This window comes from Nomascus leucogenys, chromosome X (genome assembly GCF_006542625.1).
Source record: "Nomascus leucogenys isolate Asia chromosome X, Asia_NLE_v1, whole genome shotgun sequence".
In the NCBI taxonomy this organism is placed as follows: Eukaryota; Metazoa; Chordata; class Mammalia; order Primates; family Hylobatidae; genus Nomascus; species Nomascus leucogenys.
The window spans coordinates 17,182,657-17,197,268 of NC_044406.1; the positions used below are offsets into that span (position 1 = coordinate 17,182,657).

The 14,612-nt window shown below is 41.0% G+C and overlaps 1 protein-coding gene across 1 annotated transcript in view; it reads left to right on the forward strand.

Annotated features, from left to right (window-relative positions):
- PPEF1 (protein phosphatase with EF-hand domain 1) overlaps window positions 1–14,612 on the forward strand; it is a 136,711-nt gene that overhangs the window by 79,553 nt on the left and 42,546 nt on the right. Inside the window, exons 10-12 of the mRNA XM_012500894.2 lie at window positions 7,762–7,928; window positions 11,093–11,129; window positions 12,654–12,803. Of these exons, the coding sequence (XP_012356348.1) occupies window positions 7,762–7,928; window positions 11,093–11,129; window positions 12,654–12,803 (354 nt within the window). The remainder of the gene's footprint in view (window positions 1–7,761; window positions 7,929–11,092; window positions 11,130–12,653; window positions 12,804–14,612) is intronic.

A 14,612-nucleotide genomic window follows, 5' to 3' on the forward strand; every position in this document is an offset into this window, starting at 1 on the left:
CCTCTTCTTTTGAATCAGTTTTGCTAGGAAATGGATGATTTTCAAGGAAATCATAAAACTGGTTCAAAGAAAGAACCAATAAAATTTGGGTTTATATAAACCCAAATTATCTTTTTTATTTCTTTTCTATTTCCTTAGTTTCAGCTCTTCTCCTTATTTGATGGGTTTTATTGTTCTTTTTCTAATTTCCTAAGATGAATACCGTCTTTCATGAACATCTTTAATAATGAAGGCATTTAAGGCTACACATCTTTTCTGATTTTAGTTTTAACTAGGCCTTCTATTGCACTTGTAATTTTGCTTTTAATTTTCTCTTTGATACAATACTTATTAAGATGATAATTTTTAATTTCCAAGAATCTTAATTCAAGGAGCTAGACTTTTTTTCTAATCACATTTTTATGAGAATGTATCCTGTGACATTTTTCTTATTTTGAATTTCTTAAGAGTTCTTTGAAGTCAAGTATGAGACTGATTCTCATAAAAGTTCCGTGGACATATAAAAAATTAATTATAGTGTTGAGCCTTGAGCAGTGCTGGGGTTAGGGGTACCAATTCCCCATACAGTTGAAAATCCACATATAATTTTGACTCCCCCAAAACTTAACAACTAATAGCCTACTGTTGACTGGAAGCCTTGGCATTAACATAAACAGTTGATGAGCACATAGTTTCTATGTTATATAATTATAAGCTAGAGAAAAAAATATATTATTAAGAAAATCTTAGGCCAGGTGTAGTAGCTCATGCCTGTAATCCTAGCACCTTGGGAGGTCGAGGTGGGCGGATCACTTGAGGCCAGGAGATCGAGACCAGCCTGGCCAACATGGCGAAACCCTGTTTCTACTAAAAATACAAAAATTAGCCAGGCGTAGTGGCACAGGCCTGTAATCCCAGTTGCTACAGAGGCCGAGGCAGGGATTTGCTTGAGAATCTACAGATAATCTACAGAGAATCACTTGAGCCTAGGAGGCAGAGGTTGCAGTGAGCCGAGATTGCATCACTGCACTCCAATGTGGGCGACAGGGCAAGACTCTCTCTCAAAAAAAAAAAAATAATAAAATAAAATAAAAATATATATATATATAAAAGAAGAGAAAATATATTTACTACTCATTAAGTGGAAGTGGATCATCACCAAGGTCTTTATCTTCATGTTGAGTAGGCTGAGGAGGAGGAAGAGGCGGGATTGGTCTTGCTATCTAGGGGTGGCAGTGGGAGAAGAGCCACATATAAGTGGACCCATGCAGTTCAAACCTGTGTTGTTTAAGGGTCAGCTGTATTCTCTTATTTGTAATACACAAAGTTCTCCATATATCTATTAAATCAAGTTTATTGGTTGTATAGTCAATTTTCCCATGTTTTTTCTATTATATTTACCTAAATATGTATATTATGTTGCTGTGCAACAAATTACCTCAATGCTTAATGACTTAACACTATAAACATTTAGTATCTCACAGTTTCTGTGGGTCAGAAATTTGGGTCAAGCTTAGCTGGATGGATTCTGGCTCAGGATCTCTCATGAGGTAGCAGTCAAACTATTGGCCAGGGCTGCAGTCATCTGAAAAGTTGACTGGGGCTGAGGAACCCATTTCCAAGATGGTTCACTCATATGGCTGTAGACACAGCATTTCAGTTCCTCACTGACTGTTGGCAGAACAGCCACATGGGCTTCTCTACAAGGCTGCCTGATTATTCTTGTGACAGAGCAGCTGGCTTTCCCCAAAGTGAGTGATCCAAGAAAGAAAGCATGCAGGAAGCTGCAATGTCTTTTATGACTTAGTCTCCGAAGTTGTACATCATCACTTTTGCTTTTTTTTTCTCTTCATGAGAAGCAAGTCAGTAAGTCTTGCCTGTACTCAAGGCGAGGCAAATTAGGCTTCACCTTGTAAACAGAGTGCCAAAGAATTTATGGACATTATTTTAAAGCAGTAATTCAGTCTGAATAACACACTGTGTATTTTTAAACAATTTCTTCTTGCATTTAGCAGTTAAATATATGAAGCAAAAATGTATTCTTTTGTTTATTGACTATAAGTTCATGAGTTGTATTTTTTTCATAAAGTGCCTTTTATTATGACATAATGTTGCTTTGTGATCCTGTTTAGAACTTTAATCTTAAACTCTACTTTACCCAGTATTAATATTTCCATTCTTGCTTTCTTTTTATTGCATCTACCTCGTTTTCAACCTTCTCTTACCTACTTTCTAATGTATATTTCTCATGAACAATATATACCTGGGTTTTGTATTTTAACGCAGCCTGGTAATCTTGGTATTTTAATGAGAGAATTTAATCCATTCACACTTAATATAACAACAGATATATTTGAAATTTTTTCTTCTACTTTGCTATTTCACTTTGTTTCACCCTTTTCCTTTTCTTTTTGCTGTTTTGGTAAAGTTTTATTTTTTATTGTTTTATTTGGAATTTTTACTGTGCTTTTCCATTCACTAGTGGTTACCTTCCCACTTCTGACATTTCTAGTAAATAATGTGTATGTGTGTATTTCTCAAATAGCTATAACTTTATTCTTCCACTGCGATCCTTTCTCTCTCTCAATAAGACAATTGTTTACACACTCCATGTCTCCCATTCAGTTAAGATTTCTAGAGCATTTTATTTTTCTCCTCTCACCTCCCCTGTAAATCCGAGCTATTGCTCATACCATAGTTTTAGTTCTTGACCATTATTAGGTTTTCCTTCATAGCATGTCTCTTCCACTTCTGGAATCCTTGCTTAATACTTAAATGCAAGTTTCATATTGTCATATTGATTTATATATAATTATATATTTCACGATTGATTGTTCACATCTGTATTCTTTCCTCTTGATCTTTCCCTGACTTGAGGACTTTTATTTTTTATTTTTATTTTTTTCGATATGGAGTTTCGCTCTTGTTGCCCAGACTGGAGTGCAATGGCATGATCTTGGCTTACCGCAACCTCCACCTCCCGGGCTCAAGCGATTCTCCTCCCTCAGCCTCCCAAGTAGCTGGGATTACAGGCATGTGCCACCACGCCTGGCTGATTTTGTATTTTTAGTAGAAACAGGGTTTCTCCATGTTGGTCAGGCTGGTCTCGAACTCCCGAACGCAGGTGATCCGCCCACCTTGGCCTCCCAAAGTGCTGGGATTATAGGCATGAGCCACCACGCCCGGCCAGGGACTTTTAAATGTTAGTATGGTTATTTAGTTAGAGTGTTTTGTTGAGTGTTTTCCTCGGTGGGGCATGTGGATGCTATCTTCTCTGAATGCAGTCTCCTCGAATACAGGGACTTGGTATTGTTTACTTCTGTGTTCCTAGCACCTAAAACTGTGCCTGGTACATAACAAGCAATTGATATATGTTTACTGTTTTTGTGATATTAAATACTACACATTTACATGTCTGTCTTTCACCCTGAGCATTTCTGTTGTTGGTGATAGTTGATCTCTTACACATCTGCAAGTATTTTTCTATCACCCTGAGAACTTAATGTCTTGGCCACCGTAGAAATCTTGGTTCAAAGTCCTTTTTTCTCTTTAATTTGTAAATTTTATTCTACCATCTCCTACCTCCCACTACTATAGATGAGAAGTCTGATGCTAGGCTGATTCTTTTCCTTTTGTAACTTGTTCTTTCTCTCTGGCCTCTTCCAATCTTTTTACCAGGTAGTAGGGATTTTGTCCCCATCAATTGTGTGTAGAAGTCGTGTTTTAAGCTTCAAATTGAAGTCTTTTTTTTAACCATAGAAAATGTTCTCTCTTATTTTTGTAATTATTCCCTTTTCATCTGTTCCTTTTTCCTGATTTTGAAATGCTTATTATTGGCATATTAAGTCTCTTGGCTTTGAATGCTAGTCTCTTATTTATTCTTCCTGATTTTCATCATTTTGATTTTACTCAAAATGATGAGAGTAAGAGATTTTTCATCTGCTTGCTCTTTCAGGCCAATAATATATTTTCCCAACCATTCTTTCTTTTAGTTACCTTTAACCCACTGATTTTTTTTTTTTTTTTGAGACAGAGTCTCACTGTGTTGCCCAGGCTGGAGTACACTGGCACAATCTCAGCTCACTGCAACCTACACCTCCCAGGTTCAAGTGATTCTTCTGCCTCAGCTTCACCCTCCTGAGTAGCTGGGATTACAGGTGTGTGCCACCACGCCTGGCTAATTTTTTGTATTTTCAGTAGAGATAGGGTTTCACCATGTTGGCCAGGCTGGTCTTGAATTCCTGACCTCAAGTGATCCACCCACCTCAGCCTCCCGAAGTGTTGGGATTACAGACATGAGCCACTGTGCCCAGCCAACGCATTGATATTTTAAGTTTGAATAGTATATTCTTAATGCCAAGAATTAATAAGTTTTTGTTCTTTCTTGTATGCTCTTCTTATTACTTTAAAAATAAACTAGTTCTCTGTTTCCTCCAGCAGTCCTGTTTTATTGGGGACCATCTGCTTTAGTAGATCTGATTGGTCTGTCTCTCTCTAGTTGCCGGATCCTCTTAGGTACTAGCTTATTTCCATTTTCTATTTTCTGCTTAAGCTAGGTTAAGCCTTTCCATAGTTGGAGGCACAACAGTTTCTACTCCTGCATCGAGTGTGAAAAGAAGTCTCTGTGTTTCTAGGTACCCCTAAATGCAAGTGATCTGTTCTTTTCGTTTCAAGGATGTGGAAGAGATCTTCCTACACTTTTTCTAGTAGGATCCAACATTTCAGCTCCCCCTGCCTCCAAACCAAGATCACACACACGCTCTGAGGCAGAGCCACCCCCTTAATCAAGTGTCCACTGTCCCCTCAGGCCTAGTTCTTCAATGTTTTCACCCCAGGGCTCCCTGCCGCTGCTCCTCTAGCCCCCTTCAGACCTGGACATCCCAACAGAGTCTATAGCCTTCAACAGTCCTCAGGTTCCTCCAGCTTACTCACCCTAGACAGCTGAAGGCTGGGTGAAGGAAGGGTAACAGAGATCAGAGATGCAGAATCCTTCCCCCTTTCTTTGTGGTTGGTTGGTTGGTTTGTTTGTTTTAGACAGGGTCTCACTGTGTCACCCAGGCTGGAATACAGCGGTGTGATCTCAGCTCCACTGCGCCTCGACCTCCCAGGCCTCAGGTGATCCTCCCACCTCGGCCTCTTGAGTAGCTGGGACTACAGGTGTGCACCATCACACCCGGCTAATTTTTTTGTACATTTTGTAGAGAAGGGGTTTCGCCATGTTTCCAAATCTGATCTTGAACTCCTGGGCTCAAGCTATCCGTCCACCTCGGCTTTCCAAAGTATTAGGATTACTGTTGTGAGCCATCGTGCCCAGGCTTCTTTATGTTTTGATGAACAATAGCCTATATTTTTGCAACTGGTTTACACTAAGCCCAGTGTGAATAAGGTTATATGAATTAATACATAAGAAAATATTGGGGCCATGCGCAGTGGCTCATGCCTGTAATCACAACACTTTGGGAGGCTGAGGTAGGCGGATCACCTGAGGTCGGGAGTTCAAGACCAGCCTGACCAACATGGTGAAACCCCATCTCTACTTAAAATACAAAATTAGCCAGGTGTGGTGGCAGGTGCCTGTAATCCCAGCTACTCGGGAGGCTGAGGCAGGAGAATCACTTGAACCCAGGAGGCGGAGGTTGCAGTGAGCTGAGATCGCGCCATTGCACTCCAGCCTGGGCAACAAGAGTGAAACTCCGTCTCAAAAAAAAAAAAAAAAAAAGAAAATACTGGAATCTTAGAATTAGAAATAACGTGGTCATAATAAAATGAGTCTCTTAATTTGTATGTTGCTTTACCATTTTAATGCAATTTTATGCACATGGTCTCATTTGAGTTCCAAAATAGCCGTGTGTGGTAAGTATGGAAGTTATCATCCTCACTTGACAGATGAGAAAACTACAGCTCATAAAGGTTACATAACTTGCCCAAGGACACATGAGTAATGAATGGACCTGGACCAGAGAATTCACCTTCTTATCACACTATGCCATTGCTTGTTTATTTGTTTGTTTGCAATTGCCTTCAGAACATGTTACATTGTAAAAATGATTTCTAGAATCCCTAAATTATATGCTGTAACCTGTATTATATTTTTTCAATTATTTCTATTATACTGATATGAGCAATTTAAAATGTATATACATAATAAGGTATTGAGTTTAAAGTAATAAGATTTTTAAATGTAGTCGGAAATCTAACAAAAGAGGAATTTGAAAATCATTTGAAAAAGATTAATGTTACTAGAATATGTGTATTATTTCCTGAAGGTAGCCATTTTGTTTTTCTTTTCTTTTCTTTTTTTTTTTTTTGAGATGGAGTCTCGCTCTGTCGCCCAGGCTGGAGTGCAGTGGTGCGATCTCGGCTCACTGCAAGCTCTGCTTCCTGGGCTCACTCCATTCTCCTGCCTCAGCCTCCCGAGTAGCTGGGACTACAGGCACCTGCCACCACAGCTGGAGAATTTTTTTTTTTTGTATTTTTATTGGAGACGGGGTTTCACCGTGTTAGCCAGGATGGTCTTTTCTTTTCTTTTTTTTTTTTTTTTTTTAGACCTAGTCTTTCTCTGTTGCCCAGGCTGGAGTGCAGTGGTGCAATCTTGGTTCATTGCAACCTCTGCCTCCCGGGTTCAAGCAATTCTCCTGCCTCAACCACCTGAGTAGCTGGGATTATAGGCGCACACCACCATGCCTGGCTAATTTTTGTATTTTTAGTAGAGATGGGGTTTCGTCACGTTGGCCAGGCTAGTCTCAAACTCCTGACCTCAAGTGATCTGCCCACCTCAGCCTCCCAAAGTGCTGGGATTAAAGGTATGAGCCACCATGCCTGGCGAAGGTAACCTTTTTGAAGGAGGACATGCATCTTTATATATGAGTAGTTAAATTTGTCTCTTTGTAATATATTTTTAAAACATTTGAATTTGCCTTATTATGCAGTAGAAGCCATGTAGTAGGGAAATAGCCATCTCCCTATCAAACATGACATCGAGAAAATGTAACCATGTTACATGTGTTTGTTTTGTCTTAGAGTTTTATAGAGTAGGACTAAATGAATTAATAGCTATTTTAAAGACCAGGCCTTTGTTCTGATCTCTGCTGCTTTTCATGCTAACACTGTGTTTAAAAGTATTATACTCAAGAGTGATATTAAAAATACTTAAAAACTGATATGGCCCTGTCAGTGATCACTGAGAATATACCGGGCTCTGCACACCTGGTGTAGTTGCTTGCTGGCAGTACATCCGACCTGCTCGGTCATATCACAGCACCCTTCACCTGCCTGAGTACTTTCATTTCCATTCTCCCAGGTGATCTGGGGAGGGATGTAGTGCCATCCCCATTTTGCAAATTGGGGGAATCACAGCCCCAAGGAGCTGACCATAGGACCCCTTAGAATAAAGGATTTCTGGCTCTTAGTTTGGTGGTCTTCCTTGGGTAGAAGTTTCCCTCTTTTCAGAGGAGAAGGAAGAGGTCAGAATAGCCATGTTTGATAGGACAAATATCAGCTCCTTTCAGAGGAAACTCGTAGTAGGTGGTAGGTAGAATTAGCACCGCCCCATCCTCCCTGGAATCTTCCATTCCCAAGCAGATTTGTCACTTTCAGGGCCTTTGCAGGAGATGCCTGCCCTGGAAGAGTAAAACTGGCTCAAGCGAGAAAGCAGATTTTTCCCGGTGGAAGAACCTGACTCAGCCTCTTTTTTCCATATTAACAGGGATGTTATGTACACAGCCTTACTCTAAAAGTATATTCTTTTAATTCCTTGTTTTTTCCCTTCTCCTCCTTCCACAGAATGGTCTCCCCTCAGAGAGGAACCCGTATGTTTTTAATGGTGACTTTGTAGATCGAGGAAGGAATTCCATAGAGATCCTCATGATCCTGTGTGTGAGTTTTCTTGTCTACCCCAATGATCTGCACTTGAACAGAGGGAACCATGAAGATTTTATGATGAATCTGAGGTAACCCAGGCCTTTAGATTTTCTCTCTTAAAAGTTTCGCACTCTGGAAAATGCTGCCATATTTAGTTCCTAACAGAGATAGAAGTGAGTGTATTGGAAGAGGGATGGGGGGATCTCAAGGAGGACTTCAATTCTTACCCCTTTCACCACCCCCCATTATTCTGCTGAGTATCAGTTGCCCTGAAACTCCCTTCCTATCTTTTCTTCCAGTTCTGTGCGTTCTTCTCCCTTCTATTATGTTCTTTCTCTTGCTCCCATGCCCGACCTTCACAGGCTGAATTGTGTGTTGGGTAGGTGTATGAGGCCGGGTTTGGAGGTGTGGCAGGTTCTTTGAACAGATTTGGATGGAATCGTTCTGTTGCTACTCTTGGCTTGCCTCAGATGTTGTCTCAGAAACTAGTTCCATGTTTTTCACAGACACGTGTGTTGTTTTATGACATGATAATTGCTTCTGGCATTGTTGCTCATAAACATATTTATGAACACAGCATTTCAACTATCTAACTCACCAGAAACCTGAGGAATAAAGATTGGTTAGATGGTTTAAGAATCTTTGCTGGAAGGCACAGTAGGTGACAAAGGTTCCCTTTTCCCTTCTTTTTTTCTTCTTCTTTTAAAAAATCTCGTTTTCTGAAAAACAGAAATCAGTTTGCTCTAGGACACTGGAAGATATGGCATGTCTCATGCTTTTGGTCCTGGGCTTTTGGATGCCTTGATCAAAGCTCAGCAACTGATTAGTTTTGTCTTTGGGGCAGTTTTGGCGCCTGGCTTGAGTACAGAGTTTCAATTCTAATTCTCAAGGTATGGAAGCAAATGCTAAAACTATGAAGGAAAAAAATCCCAGGACTATTATCAGAGGCCCATTATATATAATATAGCTTGATATTTTTATTTAGGCATGCTGTTTATCCTTCTTGCCTATCATATTTATCTAGTGTCTATAATGGTTGATGAAGGAGACATGGCCCCTGCCCTCATAGAGCAGGGAAGACGCATGTTGAGCAGGTTTTTCAAGTGTGATGAGTTTGTAAAGGGGGAATCCAACCTTGTCTGAGGGATGATGGAAGGTTCCCCCATAGAAATATGGCTTTAGCCTGAGAGCTGAAGAATGAATTAGGCAATCAAGAAAGAGCCAGAGAGGGGGACGGGAAACAGTGTTCCACAGTGAGGGGACGACTTATGCAGAGCTCAGGACAAGACTGTTTAGATGTGAAAGAAGTTCAGGAGGACAGGTGCATAGACTGAGGGACAGGGTGGTGCCTCATAGGGCTGGAGACATAAGAAATGATTGGATGGTTCAAAGGAATTTGACAGACTTCCAAGAACAACAGAGTGTCACCGAATAATGTCATAAAATTTGTGTTTTAAAATGCAGTAGGAGGAGAGAGTTGGAGAAGGGCAAGAGTGAATACACGCTCGTCAATTAGGAAGTAGTTGAAGGTTAAAGGGATAGATAATGGGTTCTCATTTAGACTAGGATAGTGGTGATAGAGATGCAAAGAAATAGATTCCAGAGGAGTTTAGGCAACGATGATTTAAGGCTCAGTAACTGGATATGGGGGAGCTGAAAGAGGAGGGAATCGGCCGGGCATGGTAGCTCGCGCCTGTAATCCCAGCACTTTGGGAGGCCGAGGCGGGTGGATCACGAGGTCAGGAGATTGAGACCATCCTGGGTAACACAGTGAAACCCTGTCTCTACTAAAAAATACAAAAAAAAATAGCTGGGCATAGTGGCGGGCGCCTGTAGTCCCAGCTACTCGGGAGGCTGAGGCAGGAGAATGGCGTGAACCTGGGAGGCGGAGCTTGCAGTGACCTGAGATTGCGCCACTGCACTCCAGCCTGGTGGACAGAGCAAGACTGTGTCTCAAAAAAAAAAAAAAAAAAAAAAAAAGCAGGGGGAGGGAATCAAGGATGACCTCCAGTTTCCCAGCTTGAGTTTGGGGGTACAGTGGCATCATTCACTGATATTGGGAATGTGGAAAGAGGAGAGAGGTTGGGATGAGGGGGAATGATGAGTTTAGTTTTGGGTAAGCTGATTTGAGGTACTATTGAGTAGGCAGTTGAGTGTACATACGTGTCCAGAGATCAGAAATGAAGTGTGGTCTGGAACATCATCCTGTGGTATTAACACTACATAATAACTGAAAGCCTGGGCAGGGATGAGATTCCCAAAGGAGAAAGTGAGGGGAGAAGAGAGCCTAGGATGGAATCTGAAGGAACTGCCACATTTAAGGTAAGGTAGAGGAGAGCTTGCAAAAGAGGCTCAGAAGAGCCAGGAGGAAAACCAAGAGAGTTTATGGTCACAGAATCCAAGGAAAGAAAAGTTTTCTAGAAGGATGGTAGAGTCAGCTGTATTTAGTGTTTCAGAGAGGGCGAGAAAGGTGAGGACGGCAAGGCATCTGGTGGATTAAACAGTATGGACACCTTTGGTGAGTACAGGATGGAATTCATCTCAGAAAGCATAACGTTACACTGTAGAAGCCTGATGTGACATGATTTCCATGGAAAGCCAGAGTGAGTGTATTGCATTTCATCTTCACAGTGTTGGATATTAAGGGCACGTACTGTTATCCTAAAGCAAGGAAAAGTAACAGAAATATTGTCATCATTGAATCTCCCTTCACTACTGCTATTCAGGCATTAAGATTCCTGACACTTTCTATTAAAACCCTCAATACCGTTATGGGACCTGTATCAGAGACAGCATAACAAGCCAACTTGTTACCTTCTAGGCCTTTATCTTTGTTCAGTCTTTTCTTTTTTCCAATCGTTTACTGTATAAGATGTCTGAGAAATTCTATCTAAACGAAAAGTCTTCTCTCACACAGCTTCCCCCAGCTACCACAGCATGCTTCTCTGCATACTTGTAGCGTTTACACAACCTGTGCCTACCACATATTTCTTAAGTCTTATAATTGTTTCATAGAAATCTATCTTCTTTCCCCAGCTATACTATAAGCTCCTTGAGGGTAGGGATGATGTCGTTAGTTGCTTTTATGTTTTCCAATCATGCCTAGCAAAGACTCAGGTAAGTAACACTTCCAACTGAACTCTGGTTTCTTGAGTTCTTGTGATACTGAGATGCCAAGGGCTCCCCTTTTTGCATGACTCATGGAAGTAGGCGTTATCAACAATCAAATCATTTAAATCCCATTTTTTTTTAGGTATGGCTTCACGAAAGAAATTTTGCATAAATATAAGGTAAGACATCTTTTTTCTGTTTTTTTTTTTTTTTTTTTTTTTTTAGTATTCACTTTGCTGTTTCTATAGAGAAATTTAAAAAGAGCCAAGAAAGACCAGATTGATGCTTTAGGAAAGGTAATAGGCCAACTAGTCAGAATGCATGCCAATAAAATACAAGCACAGCAGGAAGCCCTGGCCACAGTAGAGTCTTATATTTTCTTTCTGGATTAAACCACACTTTTTCATTGTGAGTTTTGTGTAAGTTTTAGCATAGATACATATTTCATTGCTTTAAAGATACCAAGGATTTGTTTTACTTAGGTGTGGTAAAACATGCAGGCACAGAAATGATTGTCATAAAGGAAGAGATTTTTATTTACAGTTCTCTAGAAAATAGAGGCACTAGACGCCACCCTGGGAGACCATGTGGGGAAGCACCAGAGTTGGTCAGAAGGCAGAGGGAGGCTGGGCGTGGTGGCTCACACCTGTAATCCCAGCACTTTGGGACGCTGAGGTGGGTGGATCACTTGAGGTCAGGAGTTCAAGACCAGCCTGACCAACGTGGTGAAACCCTCTTTCTACTAAAAATATAAAAATTAGCTGGGCGTGGTGGCATGCTCCTGTAATCCCAGCTACTCAGGAAGCAGAGGCAAGAGAATACTTGAACCCAGGAGGCATAGGTTGCAGTGAGCCGAGATCATGCCACTGCACTCCAGCCTGGGCAACAGAGCGAGACTCCATCTCAAAAAAAAAAAAAAAAAAAAAAAGAAGGCAGAGAGAGGGTGGAGGGAAGCATCTGAGTGTAATCTGGTTTAGGACTGACCAGTTTGAGTAATTTCAGCCTGCTGTGGGCCACAGAGGTTGTCCCTAGTTGTCTGGTACCTGGCCCTGGGATGAGGAGTGTGAGAGCTCAATAAAGAAGGTAGCTGGGGTGTGGGCTCTCCATTGCTTGGCTTGCATATGAAGGGCGAGTCATTGACTCTCTAGGAATTAGCTAGCCCTGGGAGGGACAGTCTCTCCTCCAGAGTCAGCAAGGCCCCAAGATGTCATAGTATCAAAAATACAGAACAAAGGGCCAGGCACAGTGGCTCATGCCTGTAATCTCAGCACTTTGGGAGGCCAAGGTGGGTGGATCACCTGAGGTCAGGAGTTCGAGACCAGCCTGGCCAACATGGAGAAACCCCATCTCTACTGAAAATACAAAAATTAGCCAGTCGTGGTGGCACACACCTTTAGTCCCAGCTACTTGGGAGGCTGAGGCAGGAGAATCACTTGAACCTGGGAGGCGGAGGTTGCAGTGAGCCAAGGTGGCGCCACTGCACTCCAATGCGCAACAGAGTGAGACTCCATCTCAAAAAAAAAAAAAAAAAAAAAAAAAAAACAGAATAAAAAGACATGATGAATACATGCTCATTGGTTAGTGACTCCTTGCTGACTTCCTTTGAGTGGCCTGAAAACCATTACTTTTTGTCCATACGTGGGGACTATTCAATAAACTGAACCTGTCAGAAAAACAAAACTTACTCAAGCTCTTACTTACAGCTACATGGAAAGAGAATCTTACAAATCTTGGAAGAACTCTATGCCTGGCTCCCAATCGGTACAATCATTGACGATGAAGTCCTGGTCATCCATGGTGGGATATCAGAGACCACAGACTTGAATTTACTCCACCGTGTAGAGAGGAACAAAGTAAGAAGTAATGTTGGTATGAATCTTCTGTCAGGGATTTAGAAGGGAATACATACCTCTTCATTTATTATTTTGAATTGATTTGTATTTTAGTGGTTGTAACTCTAAAAAGATTATAGATTTTATTAGAGTATATAAAAGTATAAATTTTAAGAAAAATCTATGACTGCATGATAAAGAACTAAGTGGGTAACTTCTATATATGGAAAAAATTTTAAATTCATGTTGAGGGTGGAAAAATGAGGAAATGTTGGCATTTTATGTAGTTTCTAAAAGTGAAAAATCCTGATTTTTAAAATTAAAACCTCAATTCATTCATTTATATTGTGATAAAATATACATAACATAAAACTTGCCACTGTAACCATTTTTAAGTGTATAGTTCTGAGGTATTAAGTATATTCACATTGTTGTGCAACCATCACCATCACTACCATCTATTTACAGAATTTTCCATCATCCCAGACCAAAACTCTGGACCCATTAAACACTAACTCCCCATTCTCCCCTATCCCAGCCCCTGGCAACCACCAACCACCATTCTACCTTCTGTCTACGAATTTCACTACTCTAGGTACCTTATATAAGTGGAATCACTTATATAAGTGCAATTTATTTCTGAATTTATATGATTTCCCACATAATACACATCAAATAACTTAGGATACTTTTTTTGGAAATACTTTTTGAAATGTTTAAATAATCGTGTTAAATACAAGCAGAGCAGGAACTAGTATGGAACCTCTGAGACAAGTGGCAATGTGGTGCCTGTGAAGATCTCACGCCTAGTGAAGGGTTCCTTGGACGGGTCTTGCAGGGTCATTGGAGTTGTCTTCCTCCTCTACTCAAGCCAAGAGGAAGCCCTCAGGCTAGAGGTGTAGGAGGCGCCACATGGGTTGAGGACCAGTAATAGCAGTGGAGCCGGATGATGCTATATGGTCCTAGTGGGAAACCTGAACTGTTACCCCTCAGGACTGATCATCAACTTCCAACCAACCCGGACAGGTGGGGTCTAGAGCTGGAATTTAATCTGATAGAGACAGAAATGTGACCCCAGTGGCACCTTGACTTTTTGGATCCTTTATACACATGTGAATGAGAACGTTGTTGCTAGCATCCTCCCATCTTTTTAATTAAAGTTTAATAAGTCTGACCTCCAGACCAGATGAGATCCCGTTTTATATACTGTCAAGCCCCTTGTACATATCTTTCATCACAGTTACCAAATTTAAGTAAGAAATTGTGGTACTGTTTGTTTACTATCTTCCTCTGTTTTTCTAGTCCATTGATAAAACCCCAGCACCTGGGATGTAGTAAGTACTTAATATTCATTGACTATCTCTTGAGAGATTTAAGATCAAAGCAGGGTAAACCTAAGACAAAACTGAATAGAAAGTTTTTTACAGCCCTCTCCTGATTCCGTGGTGATTTTACATACCACCCTTCCCCACCTCACCAACTGATGACGATGCTTCCTGGCTTACACCTGTTGTCCTGTTGTAATTATTAATAGCACCTCCTTTTACTCTAAAAAAGAAAAATCCCAGTTGCAGCCAGGCATGGTAGCTCACCCCTGTAATTCCAGCACTTTGGGAGGTTGAGTTGGGCAGATCACTTGAGACCAGGAGTTTGAGACCAGTCTGGTCAACATAGCAAGACCTCATCTCTACAAAAAAGAAAAAATTAGCCAGGTGTGGTGGTGCACACCTGTGGTCCCAGCTACTTGGGAGGCTGAAGAATGAGGATTCCTGGAACCCAGGAGTTTGAGATTGCAGTGAGCTATGATCGCACCACTGCACTCCAGCCTGC